Raw genomic sequence first — 24,849 nt, forward strand, 5'->3', positions numbered from 1 at the left:
GGCACTTGTGGGAGCCCCACATTTCTGTGTCTACTACACACAGCTTAGGGTTCAGCATCCTCCCCTCCTGCAGTAGCTGCCTCCCCCCAGAGGACTGGAGTGGGGCTGCAGGGTGGGCCTTACCATGGGCCTTGGCCTTGTATAGCGCAGCTGTCAGCAGGAAGCTCACCATGTCTCCTGGAGCCACCTCCTCTGCCCTTACTAGGGCCACAGCACTGCCTGCAGCCGTCACGCCCACCAGGGCACCATCAGCCGTCCAGCTGGCCAGCTGGTAGGGGCCCTTGCCTAGCGCTGGAGAGAAGAGGCCCAGTCAGAACTCCCCCTGCCTGGGCATCTCCCCACCTCCCATCCCTACCCACCCCACCCTGTCAGCAGCAGCAAGAGGGTGCCGAGGAGGTACTCTTGGTCACTTCCCTCACCCCAGGCTCCAGGGACATTGATTTCCATGAGAAGGAAGGAACAGGAGAGCCAGGCTGCCAGCCCGACAGCAACCCACCCTCCATGTGGCACCTGAACCACTCCACAGGGAGCCTGGGAAGGCCACCCACAGGGGCATGTGGCCCCTCAAATGTCTCTCCTTGGGCCTGCTCCACTGCATGACGCGTTACCATTACAGCACTGCTTTATTCAGGGTCGCCTCTGGGAGAAGACATCAGACGCAGTCTTTGCCTGCCTGAGGGGTGAAGGCTGCGAAGGCTTGATCTCAATGTTAGTGTTTATTTCAAACACGTCATTTTTGGGCCTTTTGGTTTCCTGTAGTTGCTGGCATAGGCTGGAGTAGGGTACGGCTTCCTGGACAATTGCAACAGCCTCATAACTGCCTTTCTGCCTCTGAAGTGGTCCTCCTCCCCAATTCCCCCTCCCCACAGCTGCCTGACACGCTCCCTGGCTGGGATTTCTCGGTAGCTCCCCATTACCCTCAGGATAGAATCCAAGAGTTAGGTGCATTGGCACCCCCAGCCCTTGCCTACCCCCCCCGTCCCCCTCACCCCATCCCCACCCTCCATTTTCCTGACCCTGCCACACTGAACTTTTCCTGCTCTTCCTTGAAAGAGTCGTGCTGTGTCATTCCTTGTATCTTCACTTGCGCTGTTCTACCCACTCAACATATCCTTCCCCGATTTGGGCCTGGCAAACACCCACTCAGTGTCTGGGGCCCAGCTCAAATGTCACCTCCGTGGTGAAGCTTTCCCTGCACCACACACAAACATCGTCCCTCCTCCTCCGTGCTCCACCAGCACGCAGAGCAGGACACACATGGATCACAGCTCTTAGCATGCAGGTCTGGATCTGGGTCTGTGTCTGTCTCCCAGACTTGGTGGGGACAGGCAGTGGTGTGCTGGCAAATGTTTAACAACCAACTCTCCAACAAAAGCCCCAATTTGTAGCATTTGCTGATTTCCATGGTGTAAATACTCCCACCACGATGGATTTCTAGCTACCAACTTGAATGCAGAGTTAAAAACACACAATTGACTCTAAAGAGCCAGTGTGACCTGGATCCAATGCACCACTGTGAGAGGTCTCATTTGTCATTGATTTCCCAGCACCTGGAAAGGGCTTGGACCAGAGAAAATGTTGGTGGAAGAACAGAGCAAGCAGTGGGTGGGTGAGTAGGTGGAGGATGCTGGAAACAGCTTGTCCTTTGCCAGTTACTGTCACCTGAAATGCCACAGAAGGGAGAAAACTCTGCTCAGAGCTATCGTGCTGAAATGTCTTGGGATCCTTTTGCCTGATGTCAGACAGACCCTGCCTGCCCCAGGGACTGCAAGTCTACCATTACACAATCATTCCTCCCTTAAGAGGTTAAAGGTGTGGGGCTCAGAAGCCCCTAGAGGGCTAACAGTTTGGCAGGGCTACAGTCATTGTGCAGTATTATGTTAGGTTCCAGTCTAGCCCCCATCATCGCAGACCCCCAAACTGGCATCCTTATCTTTAGTCTGTCCCCACCATTTCATCTGCCATATGCTTGCCAGGGTGATGCTTTTCAAAGCAAAATCTGATAATGCAGGTAACTTAGAACAAAGCCTTGGGCCTATACCCAGGTAGTTCTGCACTTAGAAGGACAGTTCCTGTAGGAAGGAGAGGGGCTCGTAAATCACAGGGGAATAACTGCAAGGACCTGATAAGCATCTAACTCTGCAAAGATCTGACCTTAGCCAAACTGGACAAAGTTTAGTGCTAAAGATTACTCGTGGGAAGCCCGACTCCACTGCCCACCCAACCTCAGTGAATAAACTAATTGGTTCTACTGCTGGACATTAGCCACCCTTGGGTCTTTAGACATGACCTGCATTTTCACCTCAGATAATCTAGAAGATGGGGCATATCCTGGCACCCTGTGACCTTAGCCACATTTGAAGATGGCAGGCTGAGCCAGGCCATGGATTTTGGACCAGCCACCCTCAGAAAGAGCACTTTGTACTGGCCTCAGGAAACCCCAGACAACATTCCCCTGTGCCTGATGGGCTGGATTCTGAAGGTCAGGGGGCAGGGACATTGGTGAAAATGGGGTTTTAACTTCTTGATGAAGCTGCTCAGAAGGAGCACAATACCTGGGAAGCTGGGCCCTGGCTGGCCTGGCCTGAGCCCCAGGCAGGGGCTGCAGGAGCTGCCAGGGTGAGAGTCCCGGGGCCTCCCAGGGCTCGGCACAGTCAGGGCTCTCTCTGGATGTTGGAGCCCCGAGAGAGCTGACAGCCACTCCCTGCTCTGGGTCCTGGCCATTCCAGGGCCAGCAGAGCCTTAGAAAGGCGGTTGTGGCATCAGGGCAGGGTTGGTAGTGCCCTGAACCCCGGGGAGGAGGGCTTACCTTTGTTAAAGAAGTCACAGTCGTAGGCTGAAAGAGAGAATAGAGGTTTCTTGAGAACTAGTCCAGAGCTTGGAACAAATGGACAGAACCAAGGGTCCTTGCAACCCAGCCCTCCCTCCTTCCCTGAGGGCCAGGCCTGGCTGCCTCCCAAACTCCAGGACTCAGGGGTGGTCACTGGATCCAGATGTCTTAAGATCTGCAATGAGGGGCTCCTCTCAGCCACCGGCACAAGTCTCAGGGCCTGACTCAGAGTAGGCACTCAGCATGTGTTTGCCAAATGATTGAATGAATGAGTGAATGAATGAGTGGCAGAAGTATGTGTTGTGTGTGGCCCCAAAGGTCAGGACTATAAAAAGGGATGGAAGCTCCAATCAGAAATCCAGCATAAGGAGTTGAGCTCCCTGTCACTAGAGAGATGCATGCACAAGAAGTCCGTCCGCTGAAAGCCTTGGTGGGAAGGGAACCAGGGACCTCGGGATCCAAGGCTGCTTCTGGACTCTCCCAGCAGAGTTTCCCTTGACAGGCACAGGCAGTCCTGCACCTGCGAGGCTTTGCTGTAGCTTCTACAAGCGTGAGCTCAGCGCGCCCTCTAGTGGCCAAATCCAGCACCACAGCCTGTTCCCACACAGCACGGTTACTCCCCAGTTCCTTGGACTCAGGGGCTGGGACCTTGCAGGGCCCACCTAAAGCGAGAATCAAGGCCCTGAGAAGCCAGGCAGGTGGACCTGGGATAAAGGCTCACACGGAGGCACGGTCTGAAGAGTGCATCCACTCCACCCCACACCCCCACACCCCTGTCTACCCCTCATCACTTTGCATTAGCCACTGCACTCTGGCAAGAACGCTGGACTAGGAGTCACACCTGTGACCGACCCGCCGTGTGGCTATGGACAGACACCTGCCTTTCTCTGGGCCTCAGTTTCCTCGTTTATGGATTCAAAAGATTTATCTAGAAAATTAAGATCTCTAAGTCCCTCTGGTTTCAAGTGTTTATGAGGTCAGTGGAAAGTGGCCTGGCAAAGTCATTAAGAGCTAACTCTCTAGAGTCGTCCTGGGTTCAAATCCCATCTGTTTCACTCATCCACTGCATGTTCTGGGAAAAGTCACTTAACCTCTCTGAACTTTAGTTTCCTCCTTTATAAGGTGGGACCAAAACTAGTATCTGTCCCACAGGCTTGTCACTTGCCGCAGGAGCAAAATTTTAGAAGGTGCCCCCAAACTCAGTAATCAAAATAAATAAATTTTTTATGAAATACTTTTTTTTAAATCAAAATCATGCAAAAAATCCATGATGAACAAAATGCCCAAATTTTAAATAAAGACAGGATCAGTCACAGCGCCTTGCTGAGCCATATTGGAGACCGAGGTAAAAGCAAAAATCATTAATACTGATCTTACACCCCTTTAAATTTTGCCCTCATGGTAAGTGCCTCACTCTCTTCACCCTAGTCCCAGCCCTGAATATTAAATGAGGAAATGCATGTAAGACACAGGATCCAGCACACTGTAGGTCTGCAGTAAGCATGTGCTTCCTCCTCCTTCCTGAAGGATTTTTATCAAAGAAGTAGAGGTTGCATGAAGGCCCAGGGTATCCGAGGTGGAAGGGTCTCTGGGGAAAATAGGCAGAGGAAAGGGAGGCCAAAGGCAAATTTGCTCTGTCTTCATCCTGGGATCATTGTGCACGGAGCCTCCAGGGCTCAGGACATGTTAGCATCTGTTTCCCCATGGAAAAACACAGCTGCCCCAGCAACAGTCTAGAGCACTGTGCCAAGAGCCTTATACCTCACAGCACCCTAGGAGGTAGATAATTTTGTGTCTGTTTTGTGAAATACATTGTGGCAGATTGAGTTACGCATCCCAAAATAAAACATGCTCTTAATCTTACTCCATTCCTGTGGGCAGGAACCCATTGTAAAGAGAAGCTTTTGAAAGTGTTACTTACAGTTAAGGTGTGGCCAATGGACACAGCATGGGTCTTAATCCAGATTCCCAGTGGCATTATAAAGAGAAAGCCACAGGAAGAAGCCAAAAGCAGGAAGTCAGTGGGAACCAGAAGAGAAAAGAGAGGCTATGGCCATGTGACAGGAAAGCCAAGGAACCCTAAGGATTGCCAGCCAGCCAGAACACTATGAATTCCAGGAGGAAGCAAGTCATTCAGCCTCTGAAACCATGAGCCAATAAATTCCTGTTGTTAAGACAATCCATTGTGCAGTATTCATCTTAGCAGCCACATTTACACTATTAATAGTGTATATATATAATTATATATACATATATGTGTGTTTGTGTGCTGAGAATATTTTTGATAGGGATGTGCAATTAAAAAGTTTACAGGTCACCACTGCTTGAAATAAACTGATATCATGTGCTGCCTGTGTCAGGGGCCTGCATGTCTCAGCTGACAAAAGGCTTTGACATTTATTATCCCATTTGAACTCACAACAAACCTGGTGGGGCAGGTCTCAAGTCTATTTTTCAGATAAGAAAACTGAATCCCCGAGAGGCTGATTGGGTGACTTGCTTGAGGTCACACAACTTGCAAATGGCACCTTGGCATCTGGAACCCAGGGCTCCTGACTCCTCTACCAAAGTGGTTAGGAACAGGTTTGCAGCCAGACTATCAGGGGATGAATCCTGGCTCGACCACTAACCTGTGTGACCTTGAGCATCTTTCTCTAGGCCTCACTGTCCCCAACTATCAAATAGGAATAAATAATCCCTTTTTCATAGGGTAGCTGTGAGAATTCAATGAATGAGTACACACAGAGCAGTGGGTGCCACATTGTAAGTATTCACTAAGTGCTAGCCGGAGTGGTGATACCCCACAGGCTTCCCCTTTGATGACCGGGTGGGGACACTCACGGCAGAGGCGTGGGGTCCTCCAGTCAACGGCCACCCCATGCTGGCAGCACTGGTGAGCGTAGGCAGACACGCTGGCACAGAAGCACTCGCAGTCACCACCCCGGCTGCAACCACAGGTGTCCATCAGGCAATTTGAGTAAAACCAAGTGACATCAACCTGGAGGAGGTCAGAAGTCAGAGAGAGAAGAGAGGCCAGATCCTGAACATCAGATCTCCTACTTCTCAGCTGATGTCACTCAACCTCCAGGACTGGCATAAACATGCAGGGACCACGGGATAGGGTGAGCTGCTTGTGCGGGGTGTGGGGAGGACAGCCAGCTTGGAGGGAAACAAGCACTCCACGGCCCAGGCAGACACTCAGGTTTGAGAACTCAGTTCTCTCCTCTGCCAGCCTAGGCTATCTGATCCAGGGGCTGAGGGTATGGCTGAGGAACAGGTGTGCGGATGAGCTGCCAAGCCACAGCCAGAGGTTAGTCTGATGCTCACTCTGGAGTGAGCCAAGGCCTTGGCTGTCATGGCCCTGGAAGAAGCCACGCAGAGCTGAGCATCGGCTCTGCTCTGTCCCCACTGAGGGCTGAGGCCACAGCTTGAGGGGTTTGGGTCAACAACACCAAAGAACTTCCTAATAAGGAGGGAAGCCAAACTGAGATGGGCTTGAAAAGGGCACAGTATCTGTTTGTCTGTCTCTCCCCGGTCATCTGGGGGAAGCAGAACAGACTCATCCATGTAGGCTGGAGGCAGGGGAATGGCAGAGGCAGGTCTCTGGCTCTAGACCTGAGGTGTCTCTTTGAAGGTATGAGGGAGTCTGAGAGTAGAAGGGGCTCTGGGGAAGTAGGGTGGGGCCTGAGGGGCGGCTGAGGAGGGGTTGACTCACCACAGGGTGGCAGGTCTCAAACACCTCGCTGAGCAGGACACTGCACTCCTTCTTGGCAAATGGTTCCCGGAGAGGATTCAGGACACATGTGTCCCGGGGGTCAACAGCGTCTGGGCACTGAGTGGAGGGGGCAAAGGCAGGGCTGTTGACCTTTCTACCCCCCAAATGCCATTGCCTGGTATGGTGGACAGACTCTTAGGGTGGCCCCTGTGATCCCCCTCCCCTGGCATTTATGCCCTCTTGAGTGTGGGAAGACCTATAACTTGCTTCTAACCAACAGGACATGGCAAAGGCGATGGGATCAACATGATGATGTGAACGTGATTACATGATTATGCTACATAGGACTGCAGCAAGCAGCCACGCTGGGGTCCCCACATTTACAGAACTGTGTGTAGTCTTTAGGAGATGAGCGCAGACTGTGGACAACCTGCCAGGAGGGACAACTAAAGCTGTCAGTGCTATGGTTGCAAGGAAACGAATGCAGTCGAAAATAGTGCGAGTGGGGAAGCAGATCCTTCTCCATTTGAACCTCCAGATGAAAACCCAGACCCTCCTGATACCTTGATCGCAGTCAGCTTCATGAGACCCTAAGCAGAGGATCCAGCTAAGCCCTTCCCAGACTCCTGACTCAGAAACTGTGAGATAATACGCTTGTGCATGTAGCAATAGATAATTAACACAGTTTTCCCTGATGTCTGCTGAGAACAGAACCTCCTCCCTCAGCTCTACATTTTTGATGGGTCCCCCCAGGATGTGCTCAGAGAGATTAGGGAGAGAATAAATGGGGGGGCATTAAGGTTAGTCACCCACTCAGTGTCTCTAAAATGGGGGTGGAGTAATGGCACACTTTTCTGAGGCTGTGGGAACAGCCTTGTCCCACCTCAGCATTACACTGAGCTCCCACCACCTCAGTCTACTCCCCAACACAGATTTAAAAGCAGCCTGGGACCTCAGATCACTTAGCCCATGAAAGGCAAACATGTAAGGCTCATGGTCCCCCTTCACCACTGCATCCAGGGTAGACACAACCAACTAACCACCGTCCTCCTTCCAGCTGAGCCTGGACACGCAGCTCAGCGTATTTGTCAACACAGCTTCCCAGGCAGCCTCTTCTGACTGATCAGAGTTTCACACAAGGTGAAATCTATTCACCATTCCTTTCCTGGCACAGCCCCCTCACCTTACAGAGGACCACAGAGGAGGTAGGACTTACTCAAGTCCACTCAGCAAGTTGGTGGATGATCCAAGGACAAGAACCTGAGTCTCCTGCTCCCGATTCAGTGCTCAGTTTCCCACCACAGCTCACAGCTTGACAGCCCCAGTGAGCCATCTCCCAAATCCTAGGGACATCCTTCTCATTCCTGCCTCTGCTAATATGACCCTCCCTCTCAGAGGCCCTCTCTCTCATACATCCATCTATCCAAATATGGCCTATCCCTTGAGTACCAGCACTACCCCACCTCCTGCAGGAAGCCGTCTCTGAGCACCTCAACCCACAGCAGTCTCTCTTGGACCCTCCTCTGTGCCAGACCTAGAGCCGGGCACTGGGGGGTACAGAGATGGGTAAGGGGGTCAGGCTTCAATAAGCCTCATTTTCCCTAGCTAGGTGGTCCTCTCTTCTAGGACAGAGACTTTGTCTCCTTCCCATCTCCCAACATCCATGGGATGACACATGTCTCCAGGACACAGGACAGAGGCTGGGGCTGGGGATGCCAGGTCAGAGGGTGAGAGAGCAGTTCTCCCTCAGTCTAACATCCCTCTTCCCAGGCCGGGGGTCAGATTCTCCCAATGCTGGCAACTGCCCTTTGGGGTGAGGGGTGTGAGCCAGCTTGGGGAGGCTTTACCTCGACTGCAGCCCAACTGCTGCCAAACTCCTGGGGGCTAGTTAACTCTAGATTCTCTGGGGTCCTCATCTCATTGATGGTTTTTAAGTCGAAGTTTCCACAGAGTCCTGCCAGCTGGCCCTGAAAGGAGAGAGGAGACCAGTCAGTCACAGGCATACCAGGGATTAGAGGGGGGTCACTGAGAGCCCAGGAGTCTGTCTTGGACCCAGAAGTACCTACTGGGGTCACAGTTTGAGGAGGGCTAGGGAAGGGTTCAGAGCGGAAGGGGCACAGAGCTGGGGGCGGGGGTGGGCAGTACAGGAGGCATGGTGCTCCCAGATCCTCAGCAAGGCTTATACTCTCAGCCCTGGGAAGGGAGCACAGGGTCCCTTGAGGACAACAGCTCATGTGCCTACCTGCCACTGAGGCCCAGCTTGGATGTGCACTGTGGTTCTCTGATCCCATAGGAGGGTGATGTGCTCCCGCGGGAAATGTACCAGGGTGAAGAACCCCGCCTGCCAGGTGTGGACCTCCTGCTTCTCATCCAGGAAGCTCTCAGGACTCTAGGGGGACAGAAGAGTTCAGTCCTGGGCCTGGCTGCAAGTCACTGTCCAGCCCCAACTCCTCTGCCTCCCTCATGCCTTGACATTGATCTCTGAGTTCCTAACCCTGGCTAAGGAATTCAATCTGGGCTCCTGACTCGGTGCTCCAAGAGAAACTGCTGTGGGAAGGAAATCAGCCCTTAACCCTCTGCTACCTCTAGCCCCCTGGGTAACCTGTCAATAGTCTGTCTATGGGTCCCGCCCCCACACTGGGCCTTACAGGATTTCCTGAGTCATCATCAAAGATGAGAAGTGAGTTCCCAACGTTGATGGAAATAAATTTCCTGCAGATGATGGCAGAGCTGTAGCAGTTCACATTTTCTACAATCACAGAGAAGCTGAAATCTGATGTGCTCTGAGGAGAAAATAAGATAGTCCAATAAAGTCAGAGAGAAGAAATCCTCCTGAGAGGCACAGAGGTAGAGAAACATGGATCTGAAATGGTTTTGAATCCACTTCTACTTCTTATTAACTGTTGACACTGGGCAACTTACTTCAGTTCTCCAAAGCTCAGTTGCCTTTGTGGGTCCCTAGTGCAGAGTGTAGCAGGTAGTGACTCTTCAAAAATATCTAATCAATCACTGAATAAATGAATGTATAATAGGAAGGACTGGTGTTGGCAGGGGTGTGGTGGTAGGAGCATCTGTCTTGCATACGCTGTTGATGGTGGTGTAAGTGTTTTTGAAGGGCAATTTGCCAGCACTGGAAAACATTTTAAATGTATGCAGTTCTTTACACAGCAATTCCACTTCTTGGAATCTAGACATACATTCACACGAGTATTCACTGCAGAATTTTAATGTTTAAATATTGTCAACAACTCAAATATCCATCAATGGGAAATAATAAAACAAATGAGAACACATCCATTGTGTAGAATTCTATGCAGCTGTTTAAAAAAAAAAACAGGTCTATAGCCATATCACCCTGAACATGCCCAATCTCATTTGGTCTCAGAAGCTAAGCAGGGTTGGGCCTGGTTAGTACTTGGATGGGAGACCATCTGGGAATACGGCGTGCTGCAGGCTTAAGAAGAAAAAAAAAATCATAGACCTATATGTGCTGACTATATGATAATGACCAAGGTATATCTAAAGTGAAAGAGGCAAGTTGCTGATGCCTATTCATATAAACTATACAAAGTGTTAGTATGAGTGTTTGTGTGTGTGTGTGCTTATCTCATGGAAAGTAGTCTTGGGGCTATTCAGCAACGGAAAGGAACAGAACAGACGTGAAGGGGAATATTTGTTTTTATATGTACCTCTATATTGTTTTAAATGTTAGTGAAGAGCATGCACTATTTGTGAAATTAAAATAATAATAAATTTTAAATGGGGTGAATAATCTATCTTGTAGAGTTATTAAAATTATGTGAAACACCCCAGTACAGTGCCTGCCCATATCTAGGACTCATTCTATAAAAAGCTTTTATCATTATTAACAGTGTTACTCTTACTATTATATAATGAGATGGACAGGCCCCTAGCCCTGAGTGTGTCTCTGGCACTCTCCACCTGCCTTGCTGGTACCCTTTTTCTCCTTCTGGAGGGGTCCTGCCTGCACTGTGCCACCCCCATATCACCATCCCTCTTCCTCTGCTTTAGCATGTGGCTCCTTAAACACACCAACTCTGCAGTCAGATTTCCTGGTTCAAACCTGACCCCAGCTCTGCCACTTACCAGCAGCATGACCTTTAGCAAAATACTTAACTTCCCTAAGTCCTAGTTGCCACAACTGTAACACGGGGTCACTAAACCCTACCTTGTAGGGTTATTGTTAGACTAAGCTGAATAATCCACAAATCTGCCAGGCACATAATAAAAGCTCAGAAAGCATTAGCTCTTATTATTACAGACAGAAGAGCCCTTGGGACCCCATAGACTATAATGGCAAGTGGACAGGCAGTGGGTTATGTGATGATGGGTGGATTCTGTCGAGCCCTGAGCCTATTCCTCAGCACTTATGTCAGTCTTCAGACGCCTCAGCCCAGGACGTGGAGTCTTCTCCACCCTCCACAATTAAGCTTCCAACTGGGGCCAGGGCACTGACATGCCCTGACAGGTCCTTGGCCTCAGCTGCTCTGGGCCCCCACAGCAGATGATGAGAGCCAGCTGGGCAGACACATCTGGGAACTCACCTTGACAAGGTGCACTTTGCATGCTCCCACGAAGTCAAACGGGAGCCCATCAAATGTGCGGTAATGTCGATCGCCATATGCAGTGCAGGTGGAGGCACAGGGTTGGAGAGTGCACTGGAACGAGCCCTGCTGGCACACGCTGTAACACACATGCCCAGAACAGCTCTCCAGGCACCCCCAACCCACACCTCTAATACCAATGACAGAGTCATTGCCTATTGAAAGCCCACTCTGTGCCCCTGGGCTAGAGGAGTCAACAAATATCACCACCCCCCAACAGAAACCTAGAGGACAAGATTGTTATGCCCATTTTATGTGGGAGAAAGTGGGGCTCAGAGAAGTAAGGGACATAGCCAGTAAATAATGGAGCTCAGATTTAATACAGATCTGTTTGACTCCGAAGTCCACACTCTCTTTAACACTCCATTCATTCATGCAGTCATTCAACAAATATCAGATATCTATCACATTCCAGGCATTATTTTAAGACTCTGAGATACATCAGCAAATAAAACAGCAAAAACCTTGGTCGTTGTGAAGCTTATATTCCAGAGGGGGAAGATATACTTTAAGTAATAAAAATAATAACTAAGTAATATAATGTGTTAGAAGGCAATGAGTGCTATGGAGGAAAAAGGAGCAAGATAAAGGAGGTTGGGAATGTGCATGGGGATGGGTTGCAACTTTATGTAGAGAGGTCAGGAGGGACTATGAGCAGAGACTTAAAAGAGATGAGGAAGTTAGTTATATGGACACCTGGAGAAGAGTGTTCTGGGCAGAGGGTACAACCCTGGGAACATCAAGGAAGACAATATGGCTAGAATGGAGAGCACAGGGGCAAGAATAATAGAAGAGGAATTCAGAGAGGTAATGGAGGACCAAATCACATAGGTCCAAGAAGACTATCGTAAGAATGCTGGCTTTTTCTTGGAGTGAGAGAGTGCCATAGAGGACTCAATATGGGAAGTGATGATCTGATTAATGTTTCACTCTGGCCGCTGCACCGAGTCAACACTGAAGGAGGCCAAAGGTGGAAGCAAGGAGGCCAGGTGGGGGGGCTACTGCAACACATCAAGGAAGAGATGATGGTGGCTCAGGACAGGGCAATAGCGGTGGACGGGATGAGAAGTAGTAGACTGGTAGAACCAGAAGGATTTGCAGACAGCTTGGATATGGGCAGTGAGAGACAGCACTCAAGAAGAATGGCTCCAAGTTTTTTTGGCCTGAGCAACCAGAAGAATGAGATCTTCATCAACCCAGATGAAGGCTGGGGGAGAAGCAGTTTTGAGGGGAAAGAGGAGGTGTTCAGTGTTGGACATGTTGAGTTTAAGGGTTTAAGACGTCCATTAGACAAACACATGGAGATGACATATGGCAGTTGGATAGGTGATTCTGGAGTTCAGAGGTCTGGAAAAGAGGTAGAGATTTGGGAGCTATCTGCACATGGATGGGCCTCGTAGACATAAGACTAGATGAGTTCACAATAAAAGAGGTCCCTCGAGGAACTCAACATTAAGAGGCTGGAGAAGAGGGGGAACCAGCAAAGAAGCTGAGAAGGAGCAACCAAGGAAGAAGGAGGAAAACCAAGAGAATGTGGCATTCCAGAAGCCACATGAAGAAAGGGCTCAAGGAGGAGGAAGAGATCAACAGGTGATAAACTGTGTCAAATGGTGCTAATAGGTCACTTAACTTTCATATCTACAGGCATGTGCACATTCATAAGCAAACACAAATGCTCACTTATACACAGATACATACTCACATGTGAATACAAATATGTATACCCAATGCATGCACACATTTACACATTTTGCATATACGTATTCACACATACTAAATGAATGCACATGCACACAAATATATGCAAACATATCTCTATACATATACAAATTCATGATTATATTTATTCACTAACATACTCAGCTTTATGAATGGCTACTTAGTCATATACACATACATACATGTGCATGCATTTTCATATATAGATGCTTACACTGTCACATGCATTTTAGACTTGTGCCCACACTTACATGCCACATAAATATGCAGCACAAGGTCATGGTTACAAATATGGATTACACCCATTCACATACATGTCTGAACAAACTTAAATTCATATAAATACTCACAAAAAACCCAAAATATTCCTTTATATGCACACATATGTGTATGCAGAATCCTGCACAACACACAAACACACAACATGAATATGAACATGGTGGAAGGGGAATGCTAAACTCTACTTGGGATCTTGCAACCCATATCCATCCCAATACCCAGCAAAAAGCAGAGCCTGGATGGGCACTCACTTACCAGGTATCGCAAGGAGACATGACCTGGTCCCCAGGAAAATACTCCTTGCCCTTCCAAGTGCATGGGCACTCCTCTGGCAGGAAACATGCATCCCCATGTCTGAGAAGGCTGCAGGGACACAGCAAGCAGACAGAAAGAGGGCACCCTCCCCATGTTGCCATCTGGAGAGAACCCCACATCCACCTGGATGCCCTGAGGTGGCTCTCGGATGAAAGTGACCAGTTACCACTGCCCATCCTGTTGCTGCTCAATGAGGTCCACAGGCAATTCTGTAACTGGAAAAACCAGACACATACTGGGAAGTCTCTGCCATCTGTCAGAAAGTAGGGCTCAGCTTTACCAGCCACATTCCTCCTGGCCAGTCTGGATGCTAATACCAGCTGTATACTAATACAGAGACCATGCACATGGGCCATGATCATCCCGTTCAGGTTGTTCATGGGGCACTAGGACCACAGGTCTAAAAGCTGCAGTGCTCCCACCTTCCAGTCTGGTTTCCATGAAATCTGACCCATTCCCAGGCAAGAGCCAGTGACATCTCAGGTCATGTACTGCGGTTCTCAGTCACAGCTCCGGGCCAGATCCAGGCATCAGTGGAGTAAAGTCTGGGGCAGGGGTGAAAACACAGACTTTGGCAATAAGCAATTTTGGTTCAAATCCAGGATCTGTGTAGGACAAATTTTTTAAGCTTCTATTTTATTTTATCAAAGTAATATATGTACATTGTTTAAATAGGCAGAAAAAGAATGCTACAGATACTATACTGAAAAGAACCCTTTGATAATCCTTCTCCATATCCAGATTTTATGCCTGGAAAGCAGACTTTTGCTGATGCTTTGGTGATACTATCCCAGAGTTTGCCCCGAGAAGCTAAGCCTAGAGACATTTTGGAGAACGCCATTTTGAAACGCAACCTGGGAGCAAGTAGACACCAGCCACGTGCCTTCCCAGCTAACAGAGGTTTTCCAGATGCCAATGGCCTTTCTCCAGCAAAGGTACCCTAATGTTGATGCCCTACCTTGGAAACTTTATGGCCTTAAGACTGAACTTTGTAACCAAATAAACCCCCCTTATAAAAAGCCAATCCATTTCTGGTATTTTGCATAATAGCAGCATTAGCAAACCAGAACATAGGCCAATGGAATTGAATTGAGAGTTCAGAAAATAAACCCTCACATCTACGACCAACTGATTTTTGACAAGGCTGCCAAGTCCACTCAATTGGGAAAGAACCGTCTCTTCAACAAATGGTGCTGGGAGAATGGGTATCCAAATGCAAAAGAAAGAAAGAGGACCCCTGCCTCACATGATATATACAAAAATTAACTCAAAATGGATCAAAGACCTAAATATAGGAACCAGGACTATTAAACTCCTAGAAGAAATATAGGGAAGCCTCTTCAGGATTTTAGGCAATGGTTTCTTAGACTTTACACCAAAAGCAAAGGCAACAAAAGAAAAAACAGATAAATGAGACCACCTCAAAATTAAAAATTTTTGTGCATGGAAAGACTTTATCATGAAAGCGAAAAGACAGCCTTTTCAACAAGAGAAAATATTTGGAAACCACCCATCCAATAAGGGTTTAAAATCCAGAATGCATAAAGAAATCCTAAAACCTAAAAAAGACAAACAACCCAATTATAAAATGGGCAAAAGGCCTGAATAGACATTTCTCCAAATACAAATGGCTAAAAAAAGCACATGAAAAGATGCTCAACATCACTAGCTATCAGAGTAATACAAATGAAAACCACAATGAGATACCATTTCATACCCACTAGAATGGCTATTGTTAAAAAAAAAAACATAAAATTACAAGTGTTGGAGAGGATGTGGAGAAATAGGAACACTCATTCATTGCGGGTGAGAATGTTAAATAGTACAGTCACTATGGAAGACAGTTTGGCATTTCCTCTGAAAGTTAAGTATAGAATACCATCGGATCCAGCAATGCCTCTATTAGGTATACACCCAAAAGAATGGAAAGTAGGGACTTGTACAGATATTTGCACACCAATGTTGATAGCAGCATTATTCACAGTTGCCAAAATACAGAAGCAACCCAAATGTTCATCAACTGATGAGCGGATAAACAAAATGCGGTGTATACATACGATGGAATATTATTCAGCTGTAAAAAGGAACAAAGTCCTCCTTGCATGCAACAACATGGATGAGCCCTAAGGACATTATGCTGAGTGAAGTAAGCCAGAACAAAAGTACAAGTGTCATATAATCTCTTGATATTAAATAATTAGAATAAGCAAGCTCACAGAGTCAGAATCTAGAATATAGGTTATCAGGGGCTGGGCTGGGGGTGGAGAATGGGGAGTTAATGCTTAATTTGTTCAGAATTTCTATTAGGTTGATTGCAAAGTTTTGGAAGTGGATGCTGGTGATGGTAGCACAATATTGTGAGTGTAATTAACGGTAATGAATTACATATGTGAATGTGATTAAAAGGAAGAAATTTTAGGTCATATGTGGGTTAATAGAATAAAAATTAAAAGAAAAACATAGGACTGTATTGTAAATGATGGACTACAGTTAATAGTACAACTACGAAAATGTTCTTTCATGAATTAAAAGAAATGTACCAAACTAATGCAAGATATTAATAATAGGGTGGTATACGGGAAAAACACATCAAATATAAACTATGGACTACAGTTAATAGTACAATTTTAATATCCTTCACCAATTGTAACAGAGGTACCACATGAATGCAGTGTCAACAATGGGGGTGGTATGTGGGAATGCGGTATTTTTTACATGATTTTTTTGTAAGCCTACAACTTCTATAATTAAATATAGAAAAACATAGCGAGATGGCTACGCACCCCAAAGAATAATGAAAATAAAAAAACTCAAAGCACCAAGTGTGGGTGAGGATGTGGCGCAATCAGAACTCTCATAAAGGAAGAATGTAATATTGTACAACTACTTTGGAAAACAGTTTGGCAGTTTCTTACGTAGTTAAACATACATCTACCCTATAACTGAGCAATTTCATCCTTAAGTGCCCATCTTAAAAAAACGTATAACGGCCTTATGCAAGATAGCCCAAAGCTGGAAACAACCCAAATTTCCATCGACATTTGAATGGATAAATAATTACTGCATAGTCATACAATGGCATACTACTGAGCAATAAAAAGGGCAAACTACCAATAAATGCAACAACTTGGATCAATCTCAAAAACACTGTACTAAGCATAAAAAGCCAGGCACGAAAGATTATATACTTTATAACTCTATTTATATGTACATCAAGAACAGGCAAACTTAATTTATACTAAAGGGAATCAGAGCAGTGGTTGCCTGGGGGAGAGGTGGGGAGGGAGACTGAGAAAGGTCTTGAGGGAACTTTTTGAGGTGATCAAAATGTTCAAGCTTGAAAGGAGTGTGGGTTACAAGAGCATATAAATTTGTGAAAGCTTAGCAAACTGTATTCTTAGCGTCTGTGCATTTTACTATATACAAATTATACCTTTGTTTTAAAAAATTAAAAGAAAATCGTTAAAAGGACTGGAGACTCCAGATGTAAGGGGAACCAGCTATCCTGTTGGGGAACCCCCAAGTGTCAGTTTCTGTTTTGTTTTGTTTTTTTCTCTTGGCCCAGCCAATTTCAAGAGAAGAATCCTCTTTTATCTCCAGCCTGGGGAGGCAAAAGCCTGCTGCCACCCTCCTGGGAACCAAGCTGGGGAAGAGGGTCAGGTCCCAGAAGGGTTCCACCTCATCTCCCTGTTTCAAGGTGCATCTCACCCCTGCTGAGGTCCCCAGGAGAGAAGTCTGTCTGACTTCTCTAGAGCTTTTTACTGCCTTTCTCCTGCTGGATGGGAGTAGGGTAGATCTCACACAGACCTCCTTCCCGAACCCCCCACTCCTCTGCCTGCTCTCCCATTCCTGAGGTTCTTTAAGACTCTCAACATGATGCCAATTGTTACTCCTTGGCCTCCCCACCCCCAGGCATCAGCTGTCAACCTCTGCTCCATAAGGTCCATTACAACACAGCCACCCATGTTCTTTCTACAAAAACTCCTTCAACCTGTCTGGTGCTACTGTCACCTCCACCCATTCTCTTTGTCCCTGGGGATTTGTGCCTTTTACTTTATACCAACATTTCACTGTGGTTGTGGGAGGAAGCAGAGGAAAAAAGCATGCATTTAACCCATTACGTTTTTTGATCCAGAACCACTTAATCCTTCCAAGCCTCTGGGTTTTTGTCTGTGAGTGAAAGGGATAAGGACACCTTCCTCCCAAGGTCATTATGAGAATTCAGTTACAGGCCTGGGCCCACTGCCTAGAACCTAGTAGATACACAATAAATATTAGTTCTTTGCAACTCCTCTGCTACAAACACTGATGACAGGCTGGATCACTGTCTCTCACCCAGATCCTGTTTCTAGCCACTTCCTGAAGGGCCTTCCCTGCCACCCACCATCCACAGCTCTCTCCTTGTCATTTGAAGACCTGCCTGCATCTCTGAGTCCTTGCTGTGTCCCCACCACAGGGAAGAGCATGCAAAGACTCAGAGCTTTGGCCTCTGCCCTCAAGGTGCCCTCATCTGTGCCTCACCCCTCTCCTTATCTTTTAGGGGACGCTCTCATTCCAGGGGACCCTCAGGAGAGCATTTGCAAACGCATGGGTCCATGTGAGGGAGGACACACGGAGTGCTTCCTCTGTACCATTTTACAGATGAGAAAGTGAGACTTTGAGAAGTTGACTAACTTGCCCAGTAAATGGTAGAACCAGGTTTCAAGCCTGCCTGGCTCCAGAGACCATAACCACTGCACCACACTGCCTGGTGGCCCCAGGGCCCTGGGCTTAGCATCTAGATGCAAGGAAATTTGGAGCAGTACAGACAGCCCCAGACCCCTAGAGAGACTGAGGGTCCTTTGATGCATGGTGACCAGGGGGCCCAGAGGTGTCCTGCAGGTCCAGAGGGCCCCAGGCAGGGGCTGTTAAGGACTGTACTTGGGCATCTTTGGGAGCCCTATCTAAGGAAGAGGACATTTCAGGATAGTAGGAAACACCTGCCCTTCCTTTACAAATTGAAACTGCTCTAATTTCCCTTTGACAAGCCTCTTTGAAAAGCGTGTAAGCTCCCCATAGGGCATTTGATACAGCACATGGCCATTAGCAAAAAGGCCCCAAGAGGTGTTGGGGACTCCACCCTAAGAGAAGGGAAGGGAATGAATATTTACTGAGCACTTATTATGCAGTGCCAGGGATATTGCATCCATTTTCTCATTTAAACCTCACAAGAACCATGCAAAGTGGTGTTACAATCATCAATTCACAGACGAGGAAACTGAGATGCAGATATATTAAGTGATTTGTCCAATGTCACATAGCTAGTGACACATATTAAGGTGACTGAGCTGGAGACATGACCTTGTGGACCCCAACCCCACCCTGGGCTGCAGATGCTCTTGGCACAGTGCCAGGAGCTGGGGTGAACTTGGAAAGGCCAGGACCATAGAAGAGGAAGATAGGAACTGCCCTGCTCGGACCAGACCTGCAGTCAGCAGGGCCTTATAGTTAAGAAAGGGATGCCCAAATGGTCACATAACTTGTCAAAGGTCATCTGCCACTTAAAAATCTTCACATCTATCCTATAATTTGGAGTACAGGGTCTAAAAGGGGGGCCCCAGTCAGGCTTTGAGATTGTCTGAGTTACATTAATCCCCAATGTTTGGAAAGTGCCTTAGAAGTCTGCCCCTCAACTGTGGCCCCCAGACCAGCAGTCTCAGCATCTCCTGGGAGCCGGTTAGAAATGCAGACTCTCAGGCCCCAGCCCAGAGCCCCTGAACAGGAGATGCTGTTCAATAGGGTCCCCAGGTGATTCACATGCACACTAACGTTTGAGAAGTACAGCCTTAGAAATTACAAAGTGCTTTCAGGTGCGTGATCTTACTGACTCCTTCATTTCCTCTAATCACTCTGGGAGGGAGATACCAACCCCAACTTTATCAATGAGGATGCTTACTTAGGCTCAGAGAGGCCACTGGGTGAGTTCTGGCAGAGTCAAGCCCAGAGCCCGGCCCCTGCTCCCCTGTTTCAATGCTCCTTCCACTGTGCCTCTGAGGCCTTGCCACCACGCCTGGCAGCAAGTGACCCTCCTCATTTCCTGACCCCAGAGGCCCTGGCTTTCCCTCACCTCAGGCTTTTGCACACAAGGACAGTGCTACCAGAGGCCTCAGGTCACAAAGAGCACTTTGTGGCAACAGGTGGTTAGAAACCTCTTCCCACTTTACCCATAGAGTGGGGCCTGGTGTCCCCTGGCTTCTCAAGACACATGTGAATCTCTTGTGGGTGCCTTTGCCTGGGAGGGGCAGCATCATAACCCTCATTATGAAGTCTGTGTAGGGAACTGGACCCTGGGCCCCCCCGGAGCTGGCATGCTCTCAGTGAGGGGCAGGGTTTAGCGTTGGGACATGTGGGTTTGAGCTCCTTGGGCAGGCCACTTCCTTTCACCCAGCCCCTGGCCTCAGTTTCTTCCTCTGCAAAATGGCAATAATGATCCACGCCTTCCTCTCTTCCGTAATTGCCCTGAGATTGCAGGAAACAATATCAAAGTGTTTTATAAACAGTAAAGCTCCAACTGGTGTCCCCTCCCCTTCTGTCCTTGGAAGTCCTGACTACTCCTCTCACATCCTTGGCTGTCAGGACTGGGCCAGAACTCCCAGAGGACCACTGATCTCTGCATGGCTGAAGGGCATGTGCCAGCACTGGCCAGTCATGGGGTGATGCACCCAACTGTGTTCGCAGCCCAGACCCAGGGCAAGGCCAGAATCAAGAATGAGAACTAGAAGAGCTGGGTCCATGCAGCCACCACAGAACAGCTCAAGGACCTCACACAGCTTTCATGGCAGCCTTTCAGGCACCTGGGATAGATGCTTTTTACTTGGGTGAGGACTTTCTTTTTCGAGTATTACAGGGGCACCAGCTCCCCACCTTAGGGCTCTGATCAGAACTTTGCAAGGAAACGAGTTGGGAGATGAAATATGGGTTTCTTCTCTCATGTTCTTCAACCCACTGGACCTCTAGAGCATGCCAGACACCTCACTCAGGGTTGTCACTTTGATTCCTCATTTAATCCTCACAACAACTTATTGAGGTGGTAGACATTAATATTATCCCCATTTTATAGACGAGAAAACTGAGCCTCACACAGTTTTAAGAAGCACAGCCAGGTAGAATCCAGGAAGGTGGGATTACCAAGGCCCTGCTCTTTCCTTGCTGGTTCTGGGTTACTACTGCCCGCAAGGCTGTGCTAGGTTTTCCCTGCCCCCAATCCCAGATTCCCTGGCTCCTCCAGCCCTCAGGAGTGGGACACCATGCCAACATGGGTACACATACCCCTGTGGGCAGGCACAGCCAGAGAGGCAAGGGCCTCGGGCTGGCACACTCAGGTTCAGCAACTGCTGTTCACATGTCTTCTCCCTGCTCAGCTCGGGGTGGGTGTGCAGGTTGCTGCAGTTCACAAAGACTTGGCCTGCTGGGCAAGCAGCAGCTGGAAGAGAAGAAAATGGGTGCTGTGGAGAGCCTGGACACTCAACAGGATGCATGGTGCACTGGGCCTGGGGGTGGGCACCTGGGATGCAGGGATAGGAAGGGAAACTTAGGGACCCAGCATCTGGAACGGGAAGATGGGGCTCAGATGACTCCACAGGCCCCGGCTGTTCCTGGGATTCAACAGTCCCCAGGGAGGGGGGATGTGAGCTGTCACAGGGCATGACAACCACCACCACTAGGACCAGTCACTGCACGTGTCCTCTGCAGCATGTGGTGCCTGGACACCTCACCCACATCATCTATTTAATCCCACAACTCTGGGAGGTAACAGTATCCCTGTTTTCCTATATAATGTAGAGAAGCCACTTCTGCTTTCAAAGGCATAATAAGGTGAGAGGAAATGCCCCAGAGGGACCAGGAGAGGAGCCAGAAAGAGGATGGCCAAGCAGCGTGGCTGGGCAGCCAGAGGACTTTTAATGACAGGAAGAGTCAATTTCAAATTGCCTACATTTCTGTGAAATATGCCCCCTCCATTTCCCCAAGCCTTCGGTAAAGTCTGCTGTGCACACTCCTATCTTGTGTGAGTGATTTGTTTTGGGGGAAATGAAGAAAAGTTTGCTGAGTTCCATGTCCGGGCTAGGGTGGAGCAGAGAGAAGGGAATAGCCACAGGAGGTGAGATGAAGTTCAAAAGGGGCAGAAATCCAAAACCAGAAGCAGCGAAAGGAACAAATACTTTCAGAAATGTACATAAATGGGTGGAGGGTAGGGAGATGTGGGAATCTAGATTAGATACAGAAGAAGAAACACAGGCTTGGGGGGTGACACGAGTTACCCCAGGGCCGCACGGCTAGTGAGTGCCAAGAAGCATTTGAACCCAGGGCTGCCTGACTGAAAGCCCTGCTCTTCACCACCCTGCCACCTGCACATCTGTAACAATCCCCTTCCTCCACCCTAGGAGATCCTCCCCAAATGCTCCTGCCTCGGTGATCTATGCCCCTTCCAAGCCCCTCACAGGCTGACCCACCACGGTTGCAACCCCACCCCTCTGTCTCTATTACCTGGGAGAGTCTCAAAGGCCAGGGCTATCCTCCCCATCTCTGTGACCCCATGTCCAATGCTGGACTGGGCAGAGAGTCAGCCTCAATAGGTAACTGACAGCTCAGACAGAGGAACTTTCAGATGACCCAGACAGATCTCCAAGGGAGTCAGAGTTCTCAGCCTTTCCTTAGAAAGCAGGTGGGAAAGCCACTGGGGTGGGGCTGAATTTGGAACAGGGTTTTAGGATGTCATCCTCCAAGATGCAGTCTTTCCCAAGAGGGCAAGTAACACAGAAGGCCCAGGGTCAGTTTGGAGCGAGACTTAGGGTGGGCTCTCCCCATCCTGATCTGTGCTGGAGCTCCCCATTCTTTTCTCCATAGCCCCACTATTGGGGGTGGGGAGGATCCCAGAGGGCCACCCTTCCAGTTATCCTTACCTGGGGCTCTGCTCTCACAGCTCATGACTCCATCTTTGCAGTGGCTGCAGAGAGAGAGAGAGGCCCTTGGGTTAGCCCACCCCTGTCCCTGCAGAGCCCAGACATGGAAGCCCCAGTCCCTGCAGGACCTGGAGACCAGTGACCCACTCAGGTCACTACAGGATTCAAACAGATATCTCCACTCACTGTCCCTGGCTCCTTGCGCAGAGAGGAAGGGTGGGTATCACTTCTTGGAAAGTCCTACACAGCTGCATTTTCTTCAATCAGCAACTTCCACTTAAAGAGAAGACTATAATGCTGCTACCAAGGGAACTCACCAGTGGCCCAGGGATGGGATGTCACTGTCTCCAGGGGGATAGTCCACTCCTTGGAAGTGGCAGGAACACTGGTTCCTATTTAAAAAAGAAGAATCAGAGTAAGGTGAGCAAACCCAGGAGCTGGGGTAGGGAATGCCAAGGACAGGGGCCACACTCCTCAGCCAGCCAGGGCCATAAGGACACGGAGAGAAGTAATGGCATCTACTGTGGCATGTGTCACATTTCCAGGGAGCAAGAAACTCAGGCTGGGACCGGGGACAGAGGTCAGGGCTGGTCCCAGATTCAGGGACCATCCACTCAGCTGAGAACTGGGGCTGGGAGACCCATGAGTCATCCAGGGAGGCTGGGGAGAGGCTCCATTCAGAACAGGGAGGAAGAGGGAGGTTCCGGAGAAAGACAAAGAAAGGAGAGGAGAGTCAAGGCAGAGTCAGGTCGGCCAGGAAAAGGGAAGCACTCCAAGGAGCAGAGGACCTGAAGGAGTCACATGCTCCAGGTTCTTGACCTCACAGATATTCCCAAAGGGTGGAATGCACACATGGATGGAGATACTGAACAGGGCAAGGGAGGAGAGAAACAGAACAGTGCCAGCCCTGGGGCTTGAGCCTGCCTTCAGGCCTCTGCTGGTGCTTTCCTGCCCCCAACCGAGATGCCCCCTCCACCTTCAAGGCCCTCTTGAAGGAGGATGGCCTCACTGGTCTCTGTACACCCCCATGGCCAACCTCACCAGCACCAATAAAGGGAGAGGCGGCAGGAACAGGACCACCCCTTCCTGAGCCCACGCTGTGTCGGGGGTGGAGCAGGCAGTCAGCTGCCACTGTGTCCCGGTCGTTATGCCCAGCATCTGTTCTGACTGGCCAGGGCCTGTGCCATCCTGGATATTAGATATTCTGACACCCAGCCAGGGCCACCAGGCTATGCCCTCCACATACATTATCTCATTCATTCCTCATAGGGATCCTATGAGGTGGTGATTCTTGTGCTTTCAGTTCTTTGAAGGTCATCTGACAGCAAAGACCTCCCATGGCACCTGCTGATTATGGGAATGTGCAGGTCTTGGAGCTGAGCAGTGGAGGCTGGAAGGGATGCCCAAACTCACCCAACCCCAGAGCCTCTCAACAACCATGTCCCCCACTCCCATGGATCATCTGTCACTCCCATCATAAGACAGGCTCCCTTTGTTGGCAATTCTCAATGCCAAGGGGTGGGGTAGGGACACAAATCTGGATCTCAGGGGAAGACTGTGTGTTTTCCAAAGTCCTTAGAGTGATTCCAATATACCCTCCAAGGGGGTCACTCCCCTTCCCTAACACACCAGTTGAAACCCACCAATTAAATGCTACACTATTTTATAGATGGAGAAACAGGCCTGGAGGGGATCAAGGGCCTTGCCAGCCAACCCCTGGGGTCATGTGGTGTCACCCCCTGTAACTCCCCTCCTTGCACTCTGCCCCAAAACCTCACTGAGAACACTGCAAGCTTGGCCTTGGGGCTGTTCCCTCTGCCTGGAACACTTCTCCTTCACTTCTTTCTTGTCTCTGCTCAGATATCACCTCCAACAAAAAAGCCTATACCCTCCAAGGGGGTCACTCCCCTTCCCTAACACACCAGTTGAAACCCACCAATTAAATGCTACACTATTTTATAGATGGAGAAACAGGCCTGGAGGGGATCAAGGGCCTTGCCAGCCAACCCCTGGGGTCATGTGGTGTCACCCCCTGTAACTCCCCTCCTTGCACTCTGCCCCAAAACCTCACTGAGAACACTGCAAGCTTGGCCTTGGGGCTGTTCCCTCTGCCTGGAACACTTCTCCTTCACTTCTTTCTTGTCTCTGCTCAGATATCACCTCCAACAAAAAAGCCTTCTTCCTTCCATGCTTACCGCATATGAAATAATGATAACCCCTCCCCATCCCCCAGGATGCTCTGTTCTTGCTCTATTTGCTTTATAGTTTTTGTTAAACCTGAACTATTAGGTGTATGTTTGTTTGTTTATTTTCTGTCTTGCCACCCTAGAATGTGAGCTGCATTCATGGCTGAACTTCCAGGGCCTAGAAGTGTTTGGCATAACATAGGAGGTCAATTGAAACATTTGTGGAAGGAGAGGGGAGTGT

At 48.9% G+C, this 24,849-nt stretch overlaps 1 protein-coding gene and 1 pseudogene across 6 annotated transcripts in view; one reads left to right on the forward strand and one right to left on the reverse strand.

Annotated features, from left to right (window-relative positions):
* Positions 1-24,849, reverse strand: part of OTOG (otogelin) — a 91,390-nt gene that overhangs the window by 37,179 nt on the left and 29,362 nt on the right. For all 6 annotated transcript variants that reach the window (XR_005217459.1, XM_037840299.1, XM_037840297.1 and 3 more), the window contains exons 21-32: positions 22,740-22,814; positions 22,423-22,466; positions 20,792-20,945; positions 13,424-13,531; positions 11,111-11,249; positions 9,194-9,328; positions 8,788-8,934; positions 8,393-8,512; positions 6,546-6,662; positions 5,672-5,828; positions 2,810-2,836; positions 124-291 (exon numbers count right to left, since the gene is read on the reverse strand). Coding sequence is in view for 5 of the 6 variants with exons in the window: in XM_037840299.1 (XP_037696227.1) it covers positions 124-291; positions 2,810-2,836; positions 5,672-5,828; positions 6,546-6,662; positions 8,393-8,512; positions 8,788-8,934; positions 9,194-9,328; positions 11,111-11,249; positions 13,424-13,531; positions 20,792-20,945; positions 22,423-22,466; positions 22,740-22,814 (1,391 nt within the window). In the remaining variant the exon portion in view is untranslated. The remainder of the gene's footprint in view (positions 1-123; positions 292-2,809; positions 2,837-5,671; positions 5,829-6,545; positions 6,663-8,392; positions 8,513-8,787; positions 8,935-9,193; positions 9,329-11,110; positions 11,250-13,423; positions 13,532-20,791; positions 20,946-22,422; positions 22,467-22,739; positions 22,815-24,849) is intronic.
* Positions 9,883-10,001, forward strand: LOC119538867 (annotated as a pseudogene).

The sequence above is a fragment of the Choloepus didactylus genome, chromosome 6, assembly GCF_015220235.1.
Source record: "Choloepus didactylus isolate mChoDid1 chromosome 6, mChoDid1.pri, whole genome shotgun sequence".
NCBI lineage: Eukaryota > Metazoa > Chordata > Mammalia > Pilosa > Megalonychidae > Choloepus > Choloepus didactylus.